At 35.0% G+C, this 20,170-nt stretch overlaps 1 protein-coding gene across 3 annotated transcripts in view; it reads right to left on the reverse strand.

Moving 5' to 3' along the window:
• Positions 1-2,145: 2,145 nt before the first annotated feature.
• LOC129808050 (lutropin-choriogonadotropic hormone receptor) overlaps positions 2,146-20,170 on the reverse strand; it is a 121,061-nt gene continuing 103,036 nt past the window's right edge. For all 3 annotated transcript variants that reach the window (XM_055857714.1, XM_055857717.1, XM_055857715.1), the window contains 8 exons: positions 18,615-18,686; positions 18,461-18,532; positions 18,301-18,369; positions 15,349-15,486; positions 15,041-15,181; positions 14,234-14,970; positions 6,982-8,487; positions 2,146-3,057 (listed from right to left, as the gene is read on the reverse strand). In XM_055857714.1, coding sequence (XP_055713689.1) covers positions 2,780-3,057; positions 6,982-8,487; positions 14,234-14,970; positions 15,041-15,181; positions 15,349-15,486; positions 18,301-18,369; positions 18,461-18,532; positions 18,615-18,686 — 3,013 coding nt within the window. In that variant the 3' untranslated portion in view covers positions 2,146-2,779. The remainder of the gene's footprint in view (positions 3,058-6,981; positions 8,488-14,233; positions 14,971-15,040; positions 15,182-15,348; positions 15,487-18,300; positions 18,370-18,460; positions 18,533-18,614; positions 18,687-20,170) is intronic.

The following is a 20,170-nucleotide window of genomic DNA, read 5'->3' on the forward strand; positions in this document are numbered from 1 at the left end:
GTTCAATAATTCTTATCAAATTTCCTTTATCACACATTGATGATTGGAAAAGAACAGTATCAAATTTAAAATCACATTATCAAGAGATGACAAAGCGTGCTCAAATAAATTCTTTAAAAAAGTTTAAGGAAAAGCCCAGTTAAGTAATTGGATAAAGGACAGGCATAATACGTATAGAAAGGGGACTCTACGGTGGTGGCCAGTAGGTTTGAAATCACCTCACGAAAAAATACACTTCTTCAATCTTGTCCAAAGCATTCGGTCCTGGATATGGACCTTCTTCAGTGGCTGGATTTATATAAATTTATTTTTGAAATCACACTTAAATACGAGGGCGTTTTTTCTTTGGACTTCTACACACTCGACTAAACTACAGTAGGTGTCAAAAGTTTGTTGCCTCATGTATGTTCGGCAAATCAAGTCCAAAAAAAGAAAGTAAAAATTACTTTTTAAAATTTTTCTTTTTGCAAATTATTTGCTTGTAATCCGTAGATCTTATTTATGAATTTCGAAAAAAATATTTCATTTTATTTCATACAAAAAATAATTGTTTTCTACACAGAACACAGGTCCCTACTGTTACAAAAACAAGCCCATATTAACCAATTTTTCTAATTTTTAAGTGAAATTTCGTACATATCAAGCCTAAAGGAGACTTCCAAACTAAACGGATAAAAAGTTTGAGTATCTCTCATAGTATGATACAAGTGTTTTTCATTCCTGATGGTAACCAATTGATTCTGGAGTTCAAGGAGAACATATTCGGAGCCTAACATATTTTCTTTGGTTCCTTGGAAGGTAATATCATTGCTCCAGAGGCTCTTCATACAATTTTTCACAAGTAAAGTTCACTAATTTTTATTGTGATTATATTAAAAGGTTTGTATGTATAGTATGCACACAATGGATACCCCATTCCAATCTTTTATTGACGAGAACACTTAGTTTCTCTGATTTCACGAAACATTGGAAAGATCATTTTTAAAAAAATAAAAGCAATAGAAACGCCCAAAATAATTAAGAATTTCTATAGGGAAGAATAGGGTACTGTTACCGTGCTATCACACTAGGATTTTTTAAATTTGTAAATTCAATTTAATTTTCAGATGAATTGTTCCTATGCGTTATTTTGCACTAAAAACCAATTGAATTATAGATAGATTTGATAGATTTGATAGATCTGCACTTATTTATTAATAAAAACTAATACTTGGCCCAGAAAAACCTGTTTAAATATGTTAAAATAGCATAAATGTAGTTGCTCAAATAAATTTGAATTCAGCAAATTAAAATGTTAAAATTGCTCATTAATTTCAATTTTATTGCAGTTAAATACGTAGTCTTTTGAAGAAAATTGTTGTTATTAAATTTATTTACCCGTAGTTAATATTATTTGTGGCGAAAATATAAGATAAGTAGAGTGTTTTAGTGATGAACTTGCTTGAAGTAAAGCTTAAGTATCGGGAGTAATTCATTAAGTTCCTCCAAAGTCATTCCAAGGAAATTGTTAAGTTAAGAAATTTCAATTGGGAGTTGGGACGACCTTATACAGATTTTCAATAAGACTGTATGAGAGTCGCTGCATGAACCTTGTGCCTACAAATCTTTTTTCTGGCTTTGGGGATCCTTTTGATTAACAGATATGCGACTTATAAGACATTTTAAGTACTATAACAACACATTTTCCGGAGTCATACACAATCAAAAATTTCGCGACACTATTTAAAATTGAGCAAATTTCTTGCAAAATGTGTTCTGACTGTGAAAATTTTCAAATAAATTCTAGAAATCTTTTTGCTCAATTGGCTCAATTGAATTTAAAATTAAAACGTGAAAAATCCTAGTGTGATAGCACCGTTAGACATAAGTAGCTTTCAAAAATCTGAAATTTTGTGACAATCAATTAATATACTTACTAATTTTCGGCGCAAATCATGGTATCATAAAATACTACAACTTTTCTGAATATTTTATCTCCATCAGAATATCACTACGGATGCTAAAAACTGAATTCTGGGGATATAGACATCTTTCTCGTCATTAAGGAAGACAAAATGCAAATACTCACGTTCTATTTATTTCTCCGATGAAACAATTCTTTTGGCAATTTTTCAATTGATGAAATGATCAAGAAAATAAACATTATTTTGTTTGCTCCGTTTATAATAATTTACTCATTTCCATGTTTCTTGGATACACTGGAGTACATATAAGTATATATATTTTTTGTCATTTTAAAATAGGTATAATTTTGCGGTTATTGTCCATGGACGGTGATATACCTTAAAATAATTCAAATATACACAATTAAGTATATTGTACATATTCATAATTTGAATATTAGAATGTATACTATGTATATTGCAATATTATGATAAATTTACTACATAAAGTTTGGCATTGGTTTTTGAACAATTTGTCATTTTTTGTGATTTTTTTTCTTCTTCTTCAATTTATCTTTCAGCAAATCCTTAATGATGATCCTTTAACAGCAAAAAGTCATTAATTTGTGTATCAGATTTCTGTTGTTGCAATTATGTCACACGCAAGAGCGATTTTTTTTAGAAATGCTACAGCAATCATTCATAGTGAGATTTGAGAAAAAAAAGATCTATATTATCACGAAGGTGACACTTACATTTATCAAAAAATCTTATCAATTTAATGGCAGTCAATTAAATCTACAATTGTTGGTAACATTATGCTACTTAAGAGAAATTTTTATACATTGTTAGGAAAGTGTCATTCAGATATAAAAGCTCTTGGCCTTGCGAAACCCTCAGGGTGGTCGATTTTTGTCTTTGGGACTAGAGAGTGTCGCGAGGGGGCTACCGCTCTGGAGGATGGTGTAGAAAGCTATTCCTGTGGAGTCACAGATGGCCTGCTGGGACTCCTCGTCGAGCTGAACACTGCTGTCGGCAGCCGAGGGGATTGTGGGGAGGAAACGCACCCCAAGTCTGGGCGGTGAGGCCGACAGATCCGTGGAGAACTCCTCCTGCACGGCAGATTGGCGCACGAGTCGAGGCTTTGCCCCGGGAATACTGTTTCTGGGTGTATCTGCAAGACCAAAAGCACGCACGGTGCATAAGTAATTGAGCTTAAAGTGAGGAAAATTCAGGGAATATTCAATGAAAATACCATGGTGAACAATAAATAGCAAGAATGGCAATAAACTTACTTCACTTATTTACTGGAACTTTTTTTTTATGCCCAGCGCACAATAAATTTTGTTTGTAAACATGTTTTCAAAATTACCTATGAGAGTGAGCGAGATGACTAGATCTAGATCTCACTCACTCTCATTGAAATGTCAAAAGCATGTTTACATAACAAGAGTTATTGTGCGTTGGGCATTATACATAATGGTCAGCGCACAATAACTTTTGTTTGTAAATATGTTTTCAAAATTTCCTATGAGAGTGAGCGAGATGACTAGATCTAGATCTCACTCACTCTCACTGAAATGTTAAAAATATGTTTACAAAACAAAAATTATTGTGCGTTGGACATAAGGCAGAGACATTTGTCGTCCGTAAAATATTCTCTTTTGGTCAGTAGAAAAAGAACATTTATCCACAAACGACTTTAAATTTAAACCATGTTTTAATAATTCATATTGTTCATAATTTCTTAATTTTCCTTTCACCAAAATATATTTCACTATTTTCAGGTATTAATAACGTTTAATAATTGGTATTTGCAGTATATTTTTAACAATTTACTGCCTAATCTACTGCATTTTATTTACAATATGAATTTAGCATTTTCTGATGTCCTTTGTATTCAGGAAACCAATAGGGTCTCCATGAAACGTCGACCATGGATCAATGGCATGAAGTTGATCATTGAGAGGGCCCATTAGAAGTATGGTAGTGCAGTGTTCGTAAAATCGGACATTGACGTCAAATCGGTTGCGCTCACTGATACCAACAAAATAGAGATCTTGACCGTAGACTTTGAGAACTTCTCCGTAAAATCCGTTTAGAAGCCCCCGGGAAAGGACTTTCAGTTCTTGGAGTCAAGTAACTTCACGACATCTCATGTCCGCTTTGTTCTCGGCGACTTTAACTGTCAGAATACTCTCTGGGGCTAGGGTAGAACAGGATGTACAAGGAAGGTCTGGAGGAGTGGTTCGAGGGCAAGGGCTTATCGTTAATTCACGATGCTAAATTACGAGGACAATTTTACAGCGCAAGATGGCGACAGGGTTACAATCCTGATCACATCTTTGTGGCAGACAAATTAGCCCTTTTTTGCTGTAAAAATGTACTGCCCCCGATACGATACTCCTAGCAGATACCCATCATGTGCCAAGTTACGGCTGCCGTTAAGCGCAGAGTTGTTCCTTTTCGGCGAAGGTTCAACTGATGCAAGGAAAATTGCGATGAAAAACAGGAAGGCGGCAGGCATTGATGGCCTGTACGCTGAACAAATAAAGAATTTGGATCCGTCACTGTTGACTAGATCCTTAAATTCTTTAACCATTGCTTGTATCATCGCAAAATACCGATTGAGTGACGAAAAGCTCATGTGGTGGTAATTTCAAATCCCGGTAAAGATGTCAACGATCCGAGGAGCTACCGCCCGATTTCTCTTTTGTGCCCTCTTTTCAAAATGTTTGAAAGTATGCTGTTGAAAAGGATTACACCTGCTGTAGGGAACAAGTTGATCAGAGAGAAAGCTGGGTACCGCTTCTGAAATTCCAGCTCCGATCAAGTTTTGAACCTCACTCAGTTTCTTGAGGATGGTTTCGAGGAAGACAAAATCACAGGTGTTGCCTTCGTCGACCTCTCTGGAGTTTTTGACACAGTAAACCACATAATCCTTCCCTCAAAGATCTACAATCTGACAAACGACTACGGCCTCGCACAGATGACTGGGGTTCATTTAGAGAACGGCAGATTCTTTGTTGAGTTCCGTGGTCAGAAAAGCAGATGGACCCTGCAAAAAAATGGCCTACCGCAAGGTAGTGTCCTGGCTCCTACTTTACACAAATGATCAGCCACTGCCGTCTCCTTCCAAGGCCTTCTTGTACGCAGATGATTTGGCTCTAGCTAAACACATTTCAAGGCGTGGAGACCATGCTTGAGATCTGCTTTGTAGAATTTTCCAAATTCTACAAGGAGAATCAACTAAAGCCAAATCCTTCTAAACAGAAAAAAAATATTTTGTAAAATTGTTCGTAAGTGTTTGTGAAATCTTATGGTAGACTTACAAAATGCTCGTGAATCGAATAACCCACAAACAATTTCGTAAAATTTTGTATTTTTCACAAACATTGTTCGTAACATGATCACTTGACGAACATTTTGTACTTCTACAAACATTTGTTCGTAAATGTTCGTAAACACACAACAAAATGTTAGTAAAATTTTGTCATTTGTTCGTAAATTTTTGCCAGACAAACAAAATTTTACGAACATTTTTTTGTGTGGTTACGAACATTTACGAACAAATGTTTGTGAAAAAAGTACAAAATTTTACGAACTTGTTTGTGGGTTATACGATTCACGAGCATTTCGCAAGTCTGCCATAAGATTTCATAAACATTTACGAACAATTTTACAAAATATTTTTTTTTCTGTGTAAACAGAGGTAAATTGTTTCCATCTGCGTCACAGGTGGGTCAAGACTCGCCTGAATGTAAAATGGATGGCAAAGAGTCTAAAACGCAATTTCACGCCTAAGTACCTTAGTGAAACTTTCGGCCGAACTCTCACGTACAAAACCCACTGCACTAATGTACGTTACACGAAATAACCTACTGCGAAATCTTGTCAGCGCTCAATGGGGAGCTTAGCCAAAACTGATGCGTACCTTTGCACTTGCCCTATCTTTTTCGAAAAACATCTAAATTTTGGGTTTCTAATTTAGGTTTCCCTTTTAAACAATATTACACTTGTTAAATTAAAAATAATCTAATGTTATTGATCTGTTAAATGTCCTAAATTCTGATGTTGCTCCAAATGCTACCAACTTTCAAAATTTCAGTTGCTTTTCCTAATTTTCACAACCCCTATTTATGTTTCATACAGAAGACAAAGTCAAAATTTACTGTTTTAAAATGTGATTCTTGCATTGTTAAATTAAACAAAACTTGTGAAGTTCAGCAAGATAGAGAGACAGGTAGAAGTTTTTGAGAAAAGATCAATAATTTCATTGTGCCAATGAGTTTCCTCAAGAATTTCTCCATTCTTATTTAATGTTCCTATCTTGTGAATTCATTTGCTCAGGCAAAAGGTGTTCTTGTTAAAGTTTGGCGAAAGTTGAGTGAAGAAAATTCGTGACATTCTCAAAATTAATTCATCTACCGGTGATATCATGTACTTGCATACCATCAACTGGGTGAGGTATAATTCTTGCAGAGGAGCATGGTAAACCTCCCTGAGCATATGTTTATTTGGTAGTAAAATACTTCACCTTCAGTCAATTGTACTCTAATAAAGTCAAATTTATTGAGTAAATCGACAAGTTGGAATTTGAAAGCGCAATTTTAATCTAAAGTCAATAAATTATGCTATTGTGCATTATTGAGTGTTCGTCTGCAATCAATAAATTGTTAAGATAGTTTTAGACGATTATTCAAAAATTCCCATGTTGACGATTGAAATGTTGTCGGGGAAAAATGCTGTATCGGTTTCGTGTTTACTCTCACGAGCAAGAAAAAAAATGCAGTGAAAAAGTTTGTAAAAGCACCAAAGATATTTCTTTTGAATAAAAAGGAAACAGCATAAATCATTGAGAGCAATTGAGAGAAAAGTGAACATTTTTCATCCGTTTAATAGGTCAAAACACATCACGAAAGTTTATGCATTTATGTACACTTTCTGCACTGATGTCTCTGCATTGCATGTCTTCTCTGTGTGCCTTATTTTTTGACAGTTATTGCAGAAAAATTAGATTTTCATCCTTTAAGTTATTATTGAGTGAAATATCCTTTAAAAATAAGAAGGGTATTTAGGGTATTTTATTTTTACTTACTCAATGGTGGCATTGGTGTTGTACTTCCTCCACTGGATCTCGACATCCGGAATGTAGAGGTACTGGCTGTTGTGGCTGAAGTTGATGAATCATTTCGCGAACTGGACAGATTTGAGTCCTGTGATGTTTTCCTCGTAACCAGCCACGAAGAATGTCGTCTCCTAGTGTCCAGTATTCTCAGTGGAATGCCACAGTGATGATGAGGCGGTCCATGACGCCATGAATCCGACCGGGATGAACTGAAATTCTCACTAGATGACATAGATCCGGCTCTTTTGTGATGCTGCTTTTGCTGAATCTCAGCAATTTGGTACGCATACTGATCCGACTGATTCCTCCGACTTTCAGCAGGGCGTTTGTTGCACAGAAACTGACGCCACATCTTCGATAAAGTGCTCTCTTGATGGTGACTGGCACGCTTCCGAGCTACTTGCTGCTCCAGTAATTTTGCACAGCCACACTGAGGTCCCGGAAGCAATGGTGGCAGTTCTTTTGAAGACCTCTCCACCAGTGAATTAGTGTTGGCTGGCGTTTGGCGATTGCTGAAATTCGAACTATGTCGACAACGCCCAATACCTCTTGTCACCCGAGATTCTTCAATAGCTTTGCAGATCAGAACACAGTCCTTCTTGAACTGCTTCGTAAGGATGGCATAGAGGAAGGGATTGCAGCAGGAGTTTAGAGGTAGAACAAACACTGTAAACACCTTAGCTTGTTCCAGGGAGATCAGATGGAGCCCAAAAGCTGCTGTCAACGAAAAGAAAGCTATCGGTGACCAGCAAAGGAAGTCCGTGAAGACCAAAAGCGCCATTCGCTTTGCTATCCTAGAATCATTGCTGTTCCATGCTTGGGATCCCCGGATAGCACAGTACATTTTCAGGTAGCATCCCATTAGGATAAGAAATGCAATTCCGTTGATGAGCATCAGGAATACCACATAAGCCAAACTAGCTGTGCTGTTGGTTGTCTCGAATGGCAAACAAACAGCGAATTTCCGGTAATCTGAGACACCGAATAGCGGAAGGATTGCCATGGTGAGAGCAAAAGCCCAGCCGAAGGTCATGATGTAGCCAGCATGACGAAGGGAGAGACGTTTATTTAGGTGCATGGCATGAGTAATTGCATAATTGCGTTCCAGGGTAATCACAGCTAGAGTATAGACAGAGAGTTCGGATGACAGAACAGCCAGAAAGCCTGCCAATTGACATCCAGCACTCATTTGCCATGGGATGGCAAACATACGAAATTCTCCAAGAGTAGATGCATCCACAACAGCAAGGATGCCCAGGTAGACACCCATGAAGAAATCTGCTGCTGCTAGATTGCAAACCAGAAACCGAGGAACATCCATTTTAGATCTGGAAAAGATCAGTACAAATACCACTGTTCCGTTTCCCAGCATCGCCAGAAGGAATACAACCCATACGCCACATCGGAGGGTCCACCAGTCGAAAAGGTCTGAACAGGGCAGAAAAGGACCAGGGAGTGGGAGGCACTGAGTGGCACCTGAAAAAAAAACAAAATTTTAGAAATAACAATAAAACAATGAACGATTAAGATTCCTCAGAAAAGCTATTCACGCCATTATGAGGATGTGTCGACCTCGAGACAGATCCAGGACAAGGTGTCTAAACCAAATTCAGAATCTTGCCTTGGAGCGCCTTGAGATCAAACCCGAACATCTTCCTGAAGTGGCGGAGGATCGACAAACATGGGCTGCTAAACTTGATGTCATGGGTCCGCGATTAAATGTGTTCTGGTGAATTCGAAGGCAACGCTAATATTTTTGGAATAAGCAAACAAAGCAAGGGGTAACTCTAAGCAATCAAAAATAAATTAGCCTAGCTTCCTGGTTTCCTGACATAATATCTGGGCTCTCGGACTTCCCCGTGGGTTCCCTGAAAAAATATGAGTTTCTTTCGGGATCCCTGATAAAGCAAATATAGGTTCTCCGGTATTTCCTGAAAGAATATTTGGTTCCCCATGTTTCATGAAAAAATATGGATTCCCTGGGATCCTTGAAGAACCTATGGGTTCGTCTAGTCTACTAGAAAACAAATATGGGTTCCCCGCGTTTCTTGGAAAATGTATAGGTATCCTGTGAGTTCTTCTTGAATTTCCTGAAAAAAATGTATGGGTTCCCTGGATTCCTTAAAAATGTATAGGTTCTCCTGATTCTCCGAAACGCTCGGACTTATAACCAGGCGACTACATTTGAATATAAACTAGATAAAGACTGGATTTCAGAAGCTGTTTTAGTTTTTAAATATGTTTTGGAACCAAGAAAGTGTAGAATTCCAAGAAAGGAAATTCTAAGAAAGGGAAGGTTAGTGGTAACTTGAAGTTAATGAGGTACAGAATTCAAACAAAAATACCGATGTTAACAATGTAAGAACTAATGTATTTTCTAAAAGGTCCATAATGGACGCTAATAAAGAATTATATATATTTCTAAATTCCATAATTTGATATTTTGAAAGGTTTTTTTTTTATATATTTAAATAGGCTAAAACGAAAGGATAATTTTATAATGTAATACGAGTTTCTGTTGTCCAAGTCTTTCGTACTAATTTCTCAGTTTTTCTAAGTCCTAAAATTCCTTATGGCCCTTTTGATTTCCTGAGAGTTTCTCAGGATCTTCATTATTTCTTCGAGTACCCCATGAGTTTCTTTTCGTTAATTCCTCGGATTCTCCATGAGATTCCCAAAAGTTTATCTGGCTCCCCTTTATTTCGTTGTAGATTTGTTGGTTTTTGATATTCTGCATTGGTTTCTTAAGTTCCCCCCCGTGGGTCTTTTGGGTTCTTCGGGAACATTTTGAAATTCTGCGTGTATGCCTCGAGTTCATAATGGGTTCGTTAAGTTTCTTGTGTGTTTCTAGTAGATTTCTTAGGTTCCGCGAGGATTCTAGAGATTTTTTTCTAAGTGTTTTCGTATGTTTATCGTATGATCTATTGATTTTTTGCGTTTCCCATGACTTGTTCGAGTTCGCAGTGGATGGTATCTTAGGATCCCTAACTTTCCCTATGAGTTTAAAAGTCTTCCAAGTACTCATCATGGATTTACAGAATTATCGAGATTCTATACGAAATCTTTAATTAGTCTGATTCGATTTTTCTGCAAGTAGTTACTCTTATAGTTGAAACGATTAGTATTGCTTTTGAAACGCAATAGAATTGAAAATCGTTGTAAGGGAAAATTAAATTTTCCTGTTAAAGCTAGGTTTTCAAAATTGTGCTAATATATAACATAAAATCGCATAGTAATAAGTCCTACAACATACAAAAAAGCACGGGCCAACTTTTAAGAATGAAAAAAGCGAGGTAGACTTTTTCGTAGGGTACAATTGGGAATTTTGGACAATACAAAATTCCGGAAAAGCAAATGTAGCTCTAAACATGTAGCTTTGACAAAAATATCACCAATCTCACTAAATATCAAACTCTTCATTTTCTAAATCTTAAAGTCCAGGTTCATTAAGAAATATGCGAAAAAATAACGTTTTCTATGCAGCTCCAGCTCAATATATTTAGCCCCATCCCATCTCTCCCTATTTTGCGTTGTCCAGAATTCTAAATTTTACCTTACATTAAAATATTTGGTCATATATATTAATTAAGACTAAAATATTTCAAAACACTGCCTAATGAATTATTGGCTACTGACCAGAAAATTTAGTTACATCCTGATTGAAATTTAAAGTAGGAATTATGTCGAATCTTTATCTATGAATTTTAACTTAAATCGAATTCTACAAAGGAGAATAGTTAAAACTATATGAGCGCTAGTCCCGGAATCGCCACAAAGGCCACAAACGAAATTAAGCTTATTTTGTAGGTACTGATATAAGGTTAAAAAATTGCCGGAACCCAGGACAAGAAACGCTGGTAATCTTTGTAAAAAGGCCTTTATTCTTTCGATATCACTATTTTGGCATCGCATTACGCAAAAAACGGCTAAAGCGATCTTGATAAAATTCGGTATAGAGTCAATGTATGACTTAAACTTTTCATTTATGCATACAATCCCTTCCACCCACCCACCCACCGTTCTGGAAGCCCCCATAGAAAATGAGAGTACTTTACCCTATCACTTCTTTCTGAGAGGAGATAGAAAGCTGAAATACGGCATGGGAACAAGGCGTAAAGAAGACTCTTTAACCATGCATACCAAACCCTTACTCCATCATCAATTCTGGTAGCCTCCATACAAAATGAGACCATTTTACCTTTTAACTTCTTTCTAAGAAGATGCAGAAAGCTGTAATTCGGCATGGGAACAAATCTTAGGGAAGATTCTTTAACTATATACCATCCGCTCACCCATCCCACCCGTCTGATAGTCCCAATATAAAATTAATTCCTTTTCACAAATTGTTATTAATACACCGAATTGTATATCAGTACAATTTCTGTAGACAAAAAATTGAGAAACATCACCAAAAAAATAATTACAATATCAAAAAATTTAGCAATAATGTCAATATATAATTCACCAATCATGATAAAAAAAACTCTGAATAGACAATGAGGATATGTTTCTTTCGGTGGCAGCCAAAATCCCGAAAGCCAAAATCCCGAATTTTCAAAATCGTGAAAGGGATGAAATTATATTAAGGAAAATGTTTAGAATAACTTCTTAAGACACAGAAGATTTCCCTTTGCCTCCAGCAAACGCGGGTACAATCGTGGGAGTAACTGTGACACTTTTAAGAATTCGGGATTTTGGCTTTCGGGATTTTGGGCTTTCTGGATTTTGACCGGGACCCGTTTCTTTCTTTTAAGTACCGTCGTTGCGGGTGACTGCACGTTTTTTCGCTGTTTTTCAACTTTGCCCTCTAAAAGTGGATAGTTAAAGTGAAGGGAGGGGGGTTTTTGAGTAAAATTATTTGTATTCAGTTGTTAATGAATGGATTTTGTGCCACTAGCATTAATTTTATAAAATTTTACTATGTTTAAAAAAATCAAGAAAAAAGGCTTGCACTTGGGTTAAGGTGCGGGTGACTTTGCACTTTTTAATAAATACTAAAAAATCAACAATTTCTGATAATAAACGACAATGAAGATCTTCACATCTAAGGGTAATATGCACGAAATCTACAAGATGACATGATCGCCATCTTCATTTGACGTTTCTGTCCGCCATTTTGAGTAACTGTAAAAATCTAAAACAGGTTCGATTGGGTTGAAATTTTAGTATGTTGTATCTGATATCAAGACCTTTTCAGAACGTATGTATGTTCCGGTCTACGTCAAGTATTTACCTTGATACAGATGCTCAAAGTTTAAAAATTAGAAATATTCATATTTTGGCGATCTTTATTTTCTAATCCTGAATTTTGAAACCTAAACGAAATGCCTCAGTAACCATTAGAAATGGTTGAGGCTTTTATTTTATATATTTATTTACTCTTACATAATTAAAAAAAAATGAAAAGTGCAATTATTTATTTTTTTATTTTTTCATCTTTGCAAAAGTTTTTCAGATCTTCAAATATTATGCTGTTATAAAGAAAAACATTACTTTTCTTTTTGTTTGTTATTTAGATCTCATCGCCCAACGATAATACTGCCTTTTTTGTGATGGTTTCGATAAAAGAAGCTCTCCGTAGTTCTGTATTAATGAAAATGTCAAAATTTTGAACTTAAAGCCCCAGTATCCAGACAATCGCTTGACCTAGGCCGGATTTTATATATGTTCTGAAAAGGTCTTGACATCAGCCAGAACATACTAAAATTTCAGCTCAATCGGATAAGTTTTTTGTTTTGACAGTTATTCAAAATGGTGGACAGAATCGTCAAATCAAGATGGCGACCACACCATCTTGTAGATCTCGGTCATTTTATCTTAAGTTATAAAAAAATTGGATAATTTTTGGCCAAATATTTCTATAATAAAGCTTAAGAAAGTCCATTATATGCGATTTTATAATATAAATCATGCGTTCTTAGGAAGACTATAGTGAAAAAAAGGAATTTACTAAAAATACTGAACAAAATCGAAGTGGATTATTCTAGCCAGATAAATTTAGAATAGATTTGGGCAATTTACTTCTCTGAAATCGATTTTGGAATTGCATCTTCAGATAACTTTTTCGCGGAGTCGTTTTCTGACAAAACACCTATACTAGGATTTCATTGACTATTACTGAAACTAGAAGAATCCTTTTGAGGATCATTGTACCTTACTTGGTACTTAACATATCCCTATATACTTTGACATGGTAGACCGGATCTGCGAAGACTATCAATAAGTGCTAGAATTGTTCAAACTCTCACGAACAGCAGAGTGCAAAGTCACCCCCCGAGTGCAAAGTCACCCGCAACGACGGTATGCAAAAGAATAAGAAAAAATATCGCTTCGACGAGCAAGATGATCTGAAAAAGGTATTGGAAGAGTTCCGGAAGAGTAAGGAACTATGAGAATGAAGGTGACCGAAATAGGGCACCAGAGCTATGTCTATATTTTTATTCATTTTAAAATGTATTCAGAATGATTTTAGAGTAAATAAAGACGGTAAACTTTTTACAAGGTTCCAAGTAACACTCTTATAAAAGCAAGAATAAAAAATCAATTTGTATTTAAAATATTACATTTCAAACTTGAAACTTTGACGCTTGCATGCAACTATGCCGAAATTTGGCACACTCACCCTAATTTTCTCTTTTATATTTCTTCGGAAACTGCTAATTAAATCTTAACAGATTTTGTTACTTAGCAAAAGTTCCGCAAAGATTTAAGAAGAAGTTGTAATTCGTAAAATTCCGGTTTATTTTGAAAAACAATACACGAAAGAATTAAATAAAATTTTCATATTATTCGAATTATCTTTGGTAATTATCTATATAAGTTAAAGATTTTCTACTAAAATACATACAAACTATGTTTGTTTCTATACTCAATTTCTGTGTTAGTCTTTTGTCCGAGCTTGCAAAGTCCACAAGATCCTTTTACATCCAGATTGTCTGTGTTATGTGAGCTGGATTCAGAGGAAAATTTCCCTTTTGTCTTACAATTGGATTACTTTAACAATTCAAACTATCTGAAAGATATATTGTTTCGTAACGTTTTATGTAAACTCTGCCGGCATGAAGTAAACTTGGGAACTTTCTCACTCCCAGGATACCACTTTCGGCACTAAGTTATTTGATGGTGTCGGAAAATGGTAAATAATTTGCAAATAAACCCTAAGCCATTGAATAGGCATAAATTTTGTCGGTTGAGCAAGTAAATTAATTCAATTAATGCGTACCTGGGAGGATATCTGGTGCAAAATTCCTCGTAGGTGCCACATTCTCCTCCTCAAAGTACTCCTCAACATAGGCCGGTAGGTTTCCGGGATAGGTGAAATCTGATCCAAAAGAATCCCACAATTCATTGATTTGTGGTCCAAACTTTTTACTGAGATTATGCAGCTGTGGCCAGATATCTGTGAGACTGTTGTTCCACAGGCTCATGTCGAATTCATTGTCTGAGGGAAAAAGGACGGCTTCCTGGAGTGGTGGTGCTTTGTTGCGGTGCGTGAGGGTCAGGAGTGGTAGGAATGAGCAGCAGTGGTAGGCATAGGAGAGGACAAGGGTTTGGATGCGGGGAAAAGTTTCGGGTGGCGGGAATTCCCTCAATTTGGGATTGTTGAATGTCTTGAGGTGGAGCAATCGATGGAGACCTGTTGCTGGCAACTGTGGAAATATATTATTGCCCAAATTGAGGTCTTCCAGCTGTGCAAAGTCAGCAAAGGCATCAGCGTCAATTTTGTGTATTTTGTTGCCCTCAAGATCCAGCACTTGCAATTTGCCAGCACCACTGAATGCCGTTCGGGGTATTTCCTGAATGTCATTGTGGGACAGCAGGAGATCATGGAGCTGACCCAATCCATGAAATGGTGCCCCATGCAGGGATGTTATAAGATTTCCCGCCAAGTCCAGTACACGCAATTCCCTGCAGCCGGACAATTCGGGTACAATGCGCAACTTATTAGACTTTAATTCTCTGTACGTGAGGAAAAGGGATTAGTTGGACAATATTGTGGTAATTTATTCAAGAACATCCTCAAACTTACAGACTCTTAAGGCGAGGACATGTCTTACAGAGATTGAATGGAACCTTAGATAGACTTGCTCTATCCACTCGTAAAATCTCTAGAGCACCACACCCATCAAGTGATGGCAATTCCGACAAACTCCTGGCATCCGACAGTACTCTGCATGCATCGCAATTTGGGGAGGATTTTTTTTTTCCCAGAGTCAGGGGATGGAGTTGACCATCCAGGAGATTGTAGGTAGTAACAAGAGGAATGGGAAGGAATTAATTGGGCACAAAAACACTCACTTAACACAACATCGTCAGAGTCTCACATAAAATACGTACAATTTCCTCAGCCTCGGCATGTTATTTATGGCACCCGGTTTAATTCCTGACAATGGATTGGCTCGTAAATCAAGCGCCGTAAGACTCCTCGGCAAATCGTGTTTCGATAGCCATCGAATTCGGTTATTGGATGCTGAACTGTATGCCCAAGCAGCCCCACCAGACAAATATTATCCATCCAATGGTAAAGACAGTACGTACAAAATTCACAGGCGAGCATAATAAGAAAGAAGAGATAACGACCATTGAGTTTTAAGACTTAGATCGAAGGTCATAAAGAAAAGGACAAGCTTTGCTTTTATTCATTCATTAATATTCCTTCATCTCTACAAAGTTTATTAGTAAAGTTTCTTCGTGAAATTGATATAGGTATATATTTTTAGAAGAATTTTACTAAAGAAAGTTACTCAACATGTCAATAATACAAAAGTATTTCAAAAAAAGCCAGACGAATGCATTTGAAACTTTAGAAAAGACTGGCGAATTATTGATTCTCAGTATTAAATTATTCGAATGAGACCTATTTCAGTGATGAATAATAAAATTGGAGCCAGTTGTACCCTTAACCCTTCAAGAACGAGATTGCATTAACGAGATCCTGCTCGAAAATTATATTGTTTAAAATTTCAATTACTAAATATGTAAATACAAAATTAAAAATTCAAGGCAATTTTTTTCTAAGCAATTTAAATGGTTTGAAGTTCTTCAATCCAATTTTTTAGGGCATCGAATAAAGGAGCGGTGAAAAATCAAATTTGGTCGGCAAAAAATTCCAAATTGACCACTCAGAATAAGAAACAATTAACTGAAGCTGATATTTTACATGTAGAGTATAGGATTTTTGAGACTTATAATCTCTTATATTTTTGAAAATAATTATTTTTTAAGTATAGTACTCACATGGAAGGTATAGGGTATAAAGAAGTATCCAAAAAGCGAATAAAACGATTTTTATAAAAAAAAAAACGGGTTATTCGAGTTTTATTCTGAGTCGTCGAAATGGTCAGTAAAAAATAAAAAATTAAGAAAGGGCATTAAAAAGTTAAAAAAGGTAGCAAAAGATTAAAAAAGTGCAGTATTTTATTAAAAGCGGTCTGTAAGAAATATAACATGAACAGTAAAAAGTATAGTCTGGCTATTTTCACTCATAGTAGTGGATTTTAAGTGTGTTGTAGTCCGTTTTCGTTATTTATTAATTATTTATTTTTTAAGTTATTGACAGTTTGATCCTTTTTAGGTATTTTATTGGAGAGGATATCGGTCAAAATAGGCCTAAGGTCTAAGACCTGTGCAAAGGGGTTTAAGGGGGGGGAACAAAAAAGACAGTAAAAAGTAAAAAATGATCAGTAGAAAATTAAAAACAGCAATAAAAAATTAAAAATGAGCAGTAAAAAATAAAAATTGGTCAGAAAAAACAAAAAATGATAAGGAAAAAAATAAAAATGAGCAGTAAAAATTAAAAACTTGTCAGAAAAAATAAATATTAGTCAGCAAGAAATTAAAAATGAGCAGTAAAAAATGAAAAGTGATGAGGAAAAATTAAAAAATGAGCAGTAAAAAATAAAAGGAATCACACCTAAAAACTATTGAGCAATTTTTATTTTTTTACTCCTTATTCTAATTTTTTTACTGAACACTTTATTTTTTACTGATCACTTTTTATTTTTTCTGACAAGTTTTTATTTTTTACTGCTCATTTATATTTTTTGGTGACTACTTTTTATTTTTTCTGACCAGTTTTTATTTTTAACTGCTCATTCTTATTTTTTACTGTCCTTTTTTTTTACTTTTTACCTAGTCCCCGGCGAGTAGCCTTCAAAGTTGAAGCCAATTTCTTACTTTTACGTACAAATACGTACGGGAATTTTTCTGCACTCGTGATCGTTATGCTAAATATTTAAAAAGTGAGAAGTTTTTTCGTATTATAAGATATCTTTCCGTATGGAGGGATAAATATACTAAATTTTTGTTCAAATAAATTTTTTCCTTGGAGCACTGTGAGCTGAGTCCGAGATCAATTTAGGAATTGGCTTCAAATAGCTCCATATAAAAAGGCCAACTTGCCAGGCGCTTGCTTTTTACTGACCACTTTTTGTTTTTTACTGATCATTTTTTTATTTCTTTTACTTCTCACTTTTAATTTTTTACTAACTAATTTTTTTTTTACTGCTAATTTTTAGTTTTTTACAGTTCATTGTCAATTTTTCGCTGATCAATGCTAAAACATGAATTCTTATAAAATCTATATCGATGAAGTTTACGTTCAAAAGCTTTGGCTAAAACTTAGTGAAGCAAATACAGTGAAATTGAAGGATTAATTAGCAAAAAATAAGATATGAGTAAATCTCTATTAACATTTTATCACAGCGAATTTTTATTTGAAACTTTGAAAAGTTCTATTGAGTTCTCACATTGCGTATTAGTAAGTTTTCAGATTAAGTTTAACCGAAATATTTAATGGCTCATTTTTTTTAAATTATAAGCATGATCATTGCATTATAAGAGTTTAAGGAACTAATTACTCTTATTCTCCTATCCTCAATTCAAACTTCTGCAAAAACCTCGTTAATTTTGAAATTATAAGTTGAGTCAAGTATATAACCCTTATAAGTTTAAAGATAGCATTACAGGGATTTTAGACTAAAGGTTTCTACCCTTTCCAAAAGATTTCTTGTTTTTATAGAAAAAAGAGTGGCAAAGCGTCCCAGGATTTAGAAAGTGCTCGAATTTGTGACTTAGATAATATCGCTCAAAAGTACTTTCGGCACAGTTGTCAATCCCTTGTTAATACTCCTGGTAGAATTTCTTATTTTATTACAGTTATTGTCATTAAATATTTGCCAAGATTCTTTTTCGTCCTTAAAGGGTTAAGTACGCTTCTAGCAATGCCAGTCCATGTAATCAAAACTCAAAGTTAAACAATAAAGAGAAGCAGAGAAAATCAACACTTACAATTCTTGCAATTGTGTCATATTTTCCAATCCGAATGAAAGAGAAGTTATCAGGTTGTCGTCCAATTCTCTGAAAATATGAGACAGAGCCAAAAAAAAGGCAATGATGAAAAATTGCAATCAATTGGCTCTTCGATAAACTCAATTGTGCAGATACTCACAGTACTCGCAATTTGGTTAAATTGCCAAAAGCACCTGCCTTAATTTCATTGATTTGATTCCTCTTTAGTAAGCTGCAAGAGAAATCCACCAGTCAATCCAGACGTCCAACACTCTCGTTAAACCAAAAGAAAATGAGATTAATTGATAACTTACAGAACTATTAAATTATTCATCACGGGAAAGTCATTCTCTTCGATGCTGACTAAATGATTGTTGCCCAAGTTTCTGTTTAAATGGAACAGAGAAGAGAGAACAATAACAGATTATTTGTATTCCTTGTCCAGTTTATTTATTATTTGTCCTCGGGAGCTTTTACTGGAGTTTCGCCAATCTACTCTTCTTCTTCTTTTTTTTTGTTACTCTCCCCAAAAAAGAAAGCTCTGTCTCTCTTCTTTCGCATGGAGACTTTTTATTTATCTTCAGTATGTGAGAGTTATTGTATCATTTCTTTTTAGGAGATTTTTATGGAAATTTGTTTCTCTAACCTACTTACGATAAACACCATCATATTTTTCTTTCGCCTTTCAACACCAACAACTTATGTGCTATCTTAGAGTAATTTTTATTATCACTACACACAATTTTGATGATATATTAGAGAGCAATGTCAAAGTTGATACACACAACAGATTGACAGAATAGTTGGAAGATCAGAAAGAGGAAAAATTTTGTCTCGTTAATACGTTATTTTATGGCCAATTGTTTTTCTTTTACTGTTTCACCCAAAAAAAAAAAAAATCATTCACAGCAAAGAAACATGAAAGTGCTAAATTGAGGAATAAATGAGCATTGGTTGACAAATCAATAAGGATAACAACTACTTAATAGAGTGTAAAAGAAGAGAAATTGGCAGCTTCTCGATTACAATTTCAAAATGTACTAAACGAGATAGTTTTCTTGCTCTTCAAAATTTAAGTATTTTAAATAAGTTCCCAAATTTTCCAAATATTATGAGGAATTGCAAAGTTTGTATTAAAGCCCTTTATCCACAACTTCCGACAATTTTACGTGATTGCAAGCAAAATTGAAACTTTGCATTGGGCCAACACATAAGAGATGATAAGCTTTCCGGTTGGCGCAGTCCCACTAAATTTCTACAGCTACAAGAAACGTGCTTCTGAATTCTCACGAGAAGGGAACTTAAATATTTAGTATCTAATTTAAAGATTTCCAACTCTGCCTCAAGTCCAATTAGACAATTCCAGGAGCAGATTTCAGAAGCAACTCTTAAGATTTCCGTTGTTCATCTTAAAACTTTCTCTGTATACTCAAAAATTTTAAGTGACTAAGTTTAAAATTGAAAATTGAACAAACGAGTAGTATTATGGCGTTAGTTACTTAAAACTTAGTGTTTAAGTTTCAATTACAATGTAAGTATAATATGAAAATTTTAGCTCAACCCTTTAATTTAAATAGAAAACATCGTTTAAATTTTAAAGAAAAAATTAAAGAAAATACTGTATTTATAGACTTTCCGTCTATAAATACAGTATAAATACTGTATTTATAGACTTTCCGTCTATAAATACAGTATTTTCTTACTGTAGGGTCATCACTTATGGAAGTTATAGCAGAAAGTACTATCCCTTCAAACGTCCATGCCTTCTAATAATGTGAGTTTCTTTTATTTTTATTTTTTAGGTAAAAATTTCAAAATTTCTGCCAGCTATCCATAAGGGTATAGGGAAAAGTACTCTCCCTTCGAACGT

Source organism: Phlebotomus papatasi, chromosome 3, assembly GCF_024763615.1.
Source record: "Phlebotomus papatasi isolate M1 chromosome 3, Ppap_2.1, whole genome shotgun sequence".
NCBI classification, from domain to species: Eukaryota; Metazoa; Arthropoda; class Insecta; order Diptera; family Psychodidae; genus Phlebotomus; species Phlebotomus papatasi.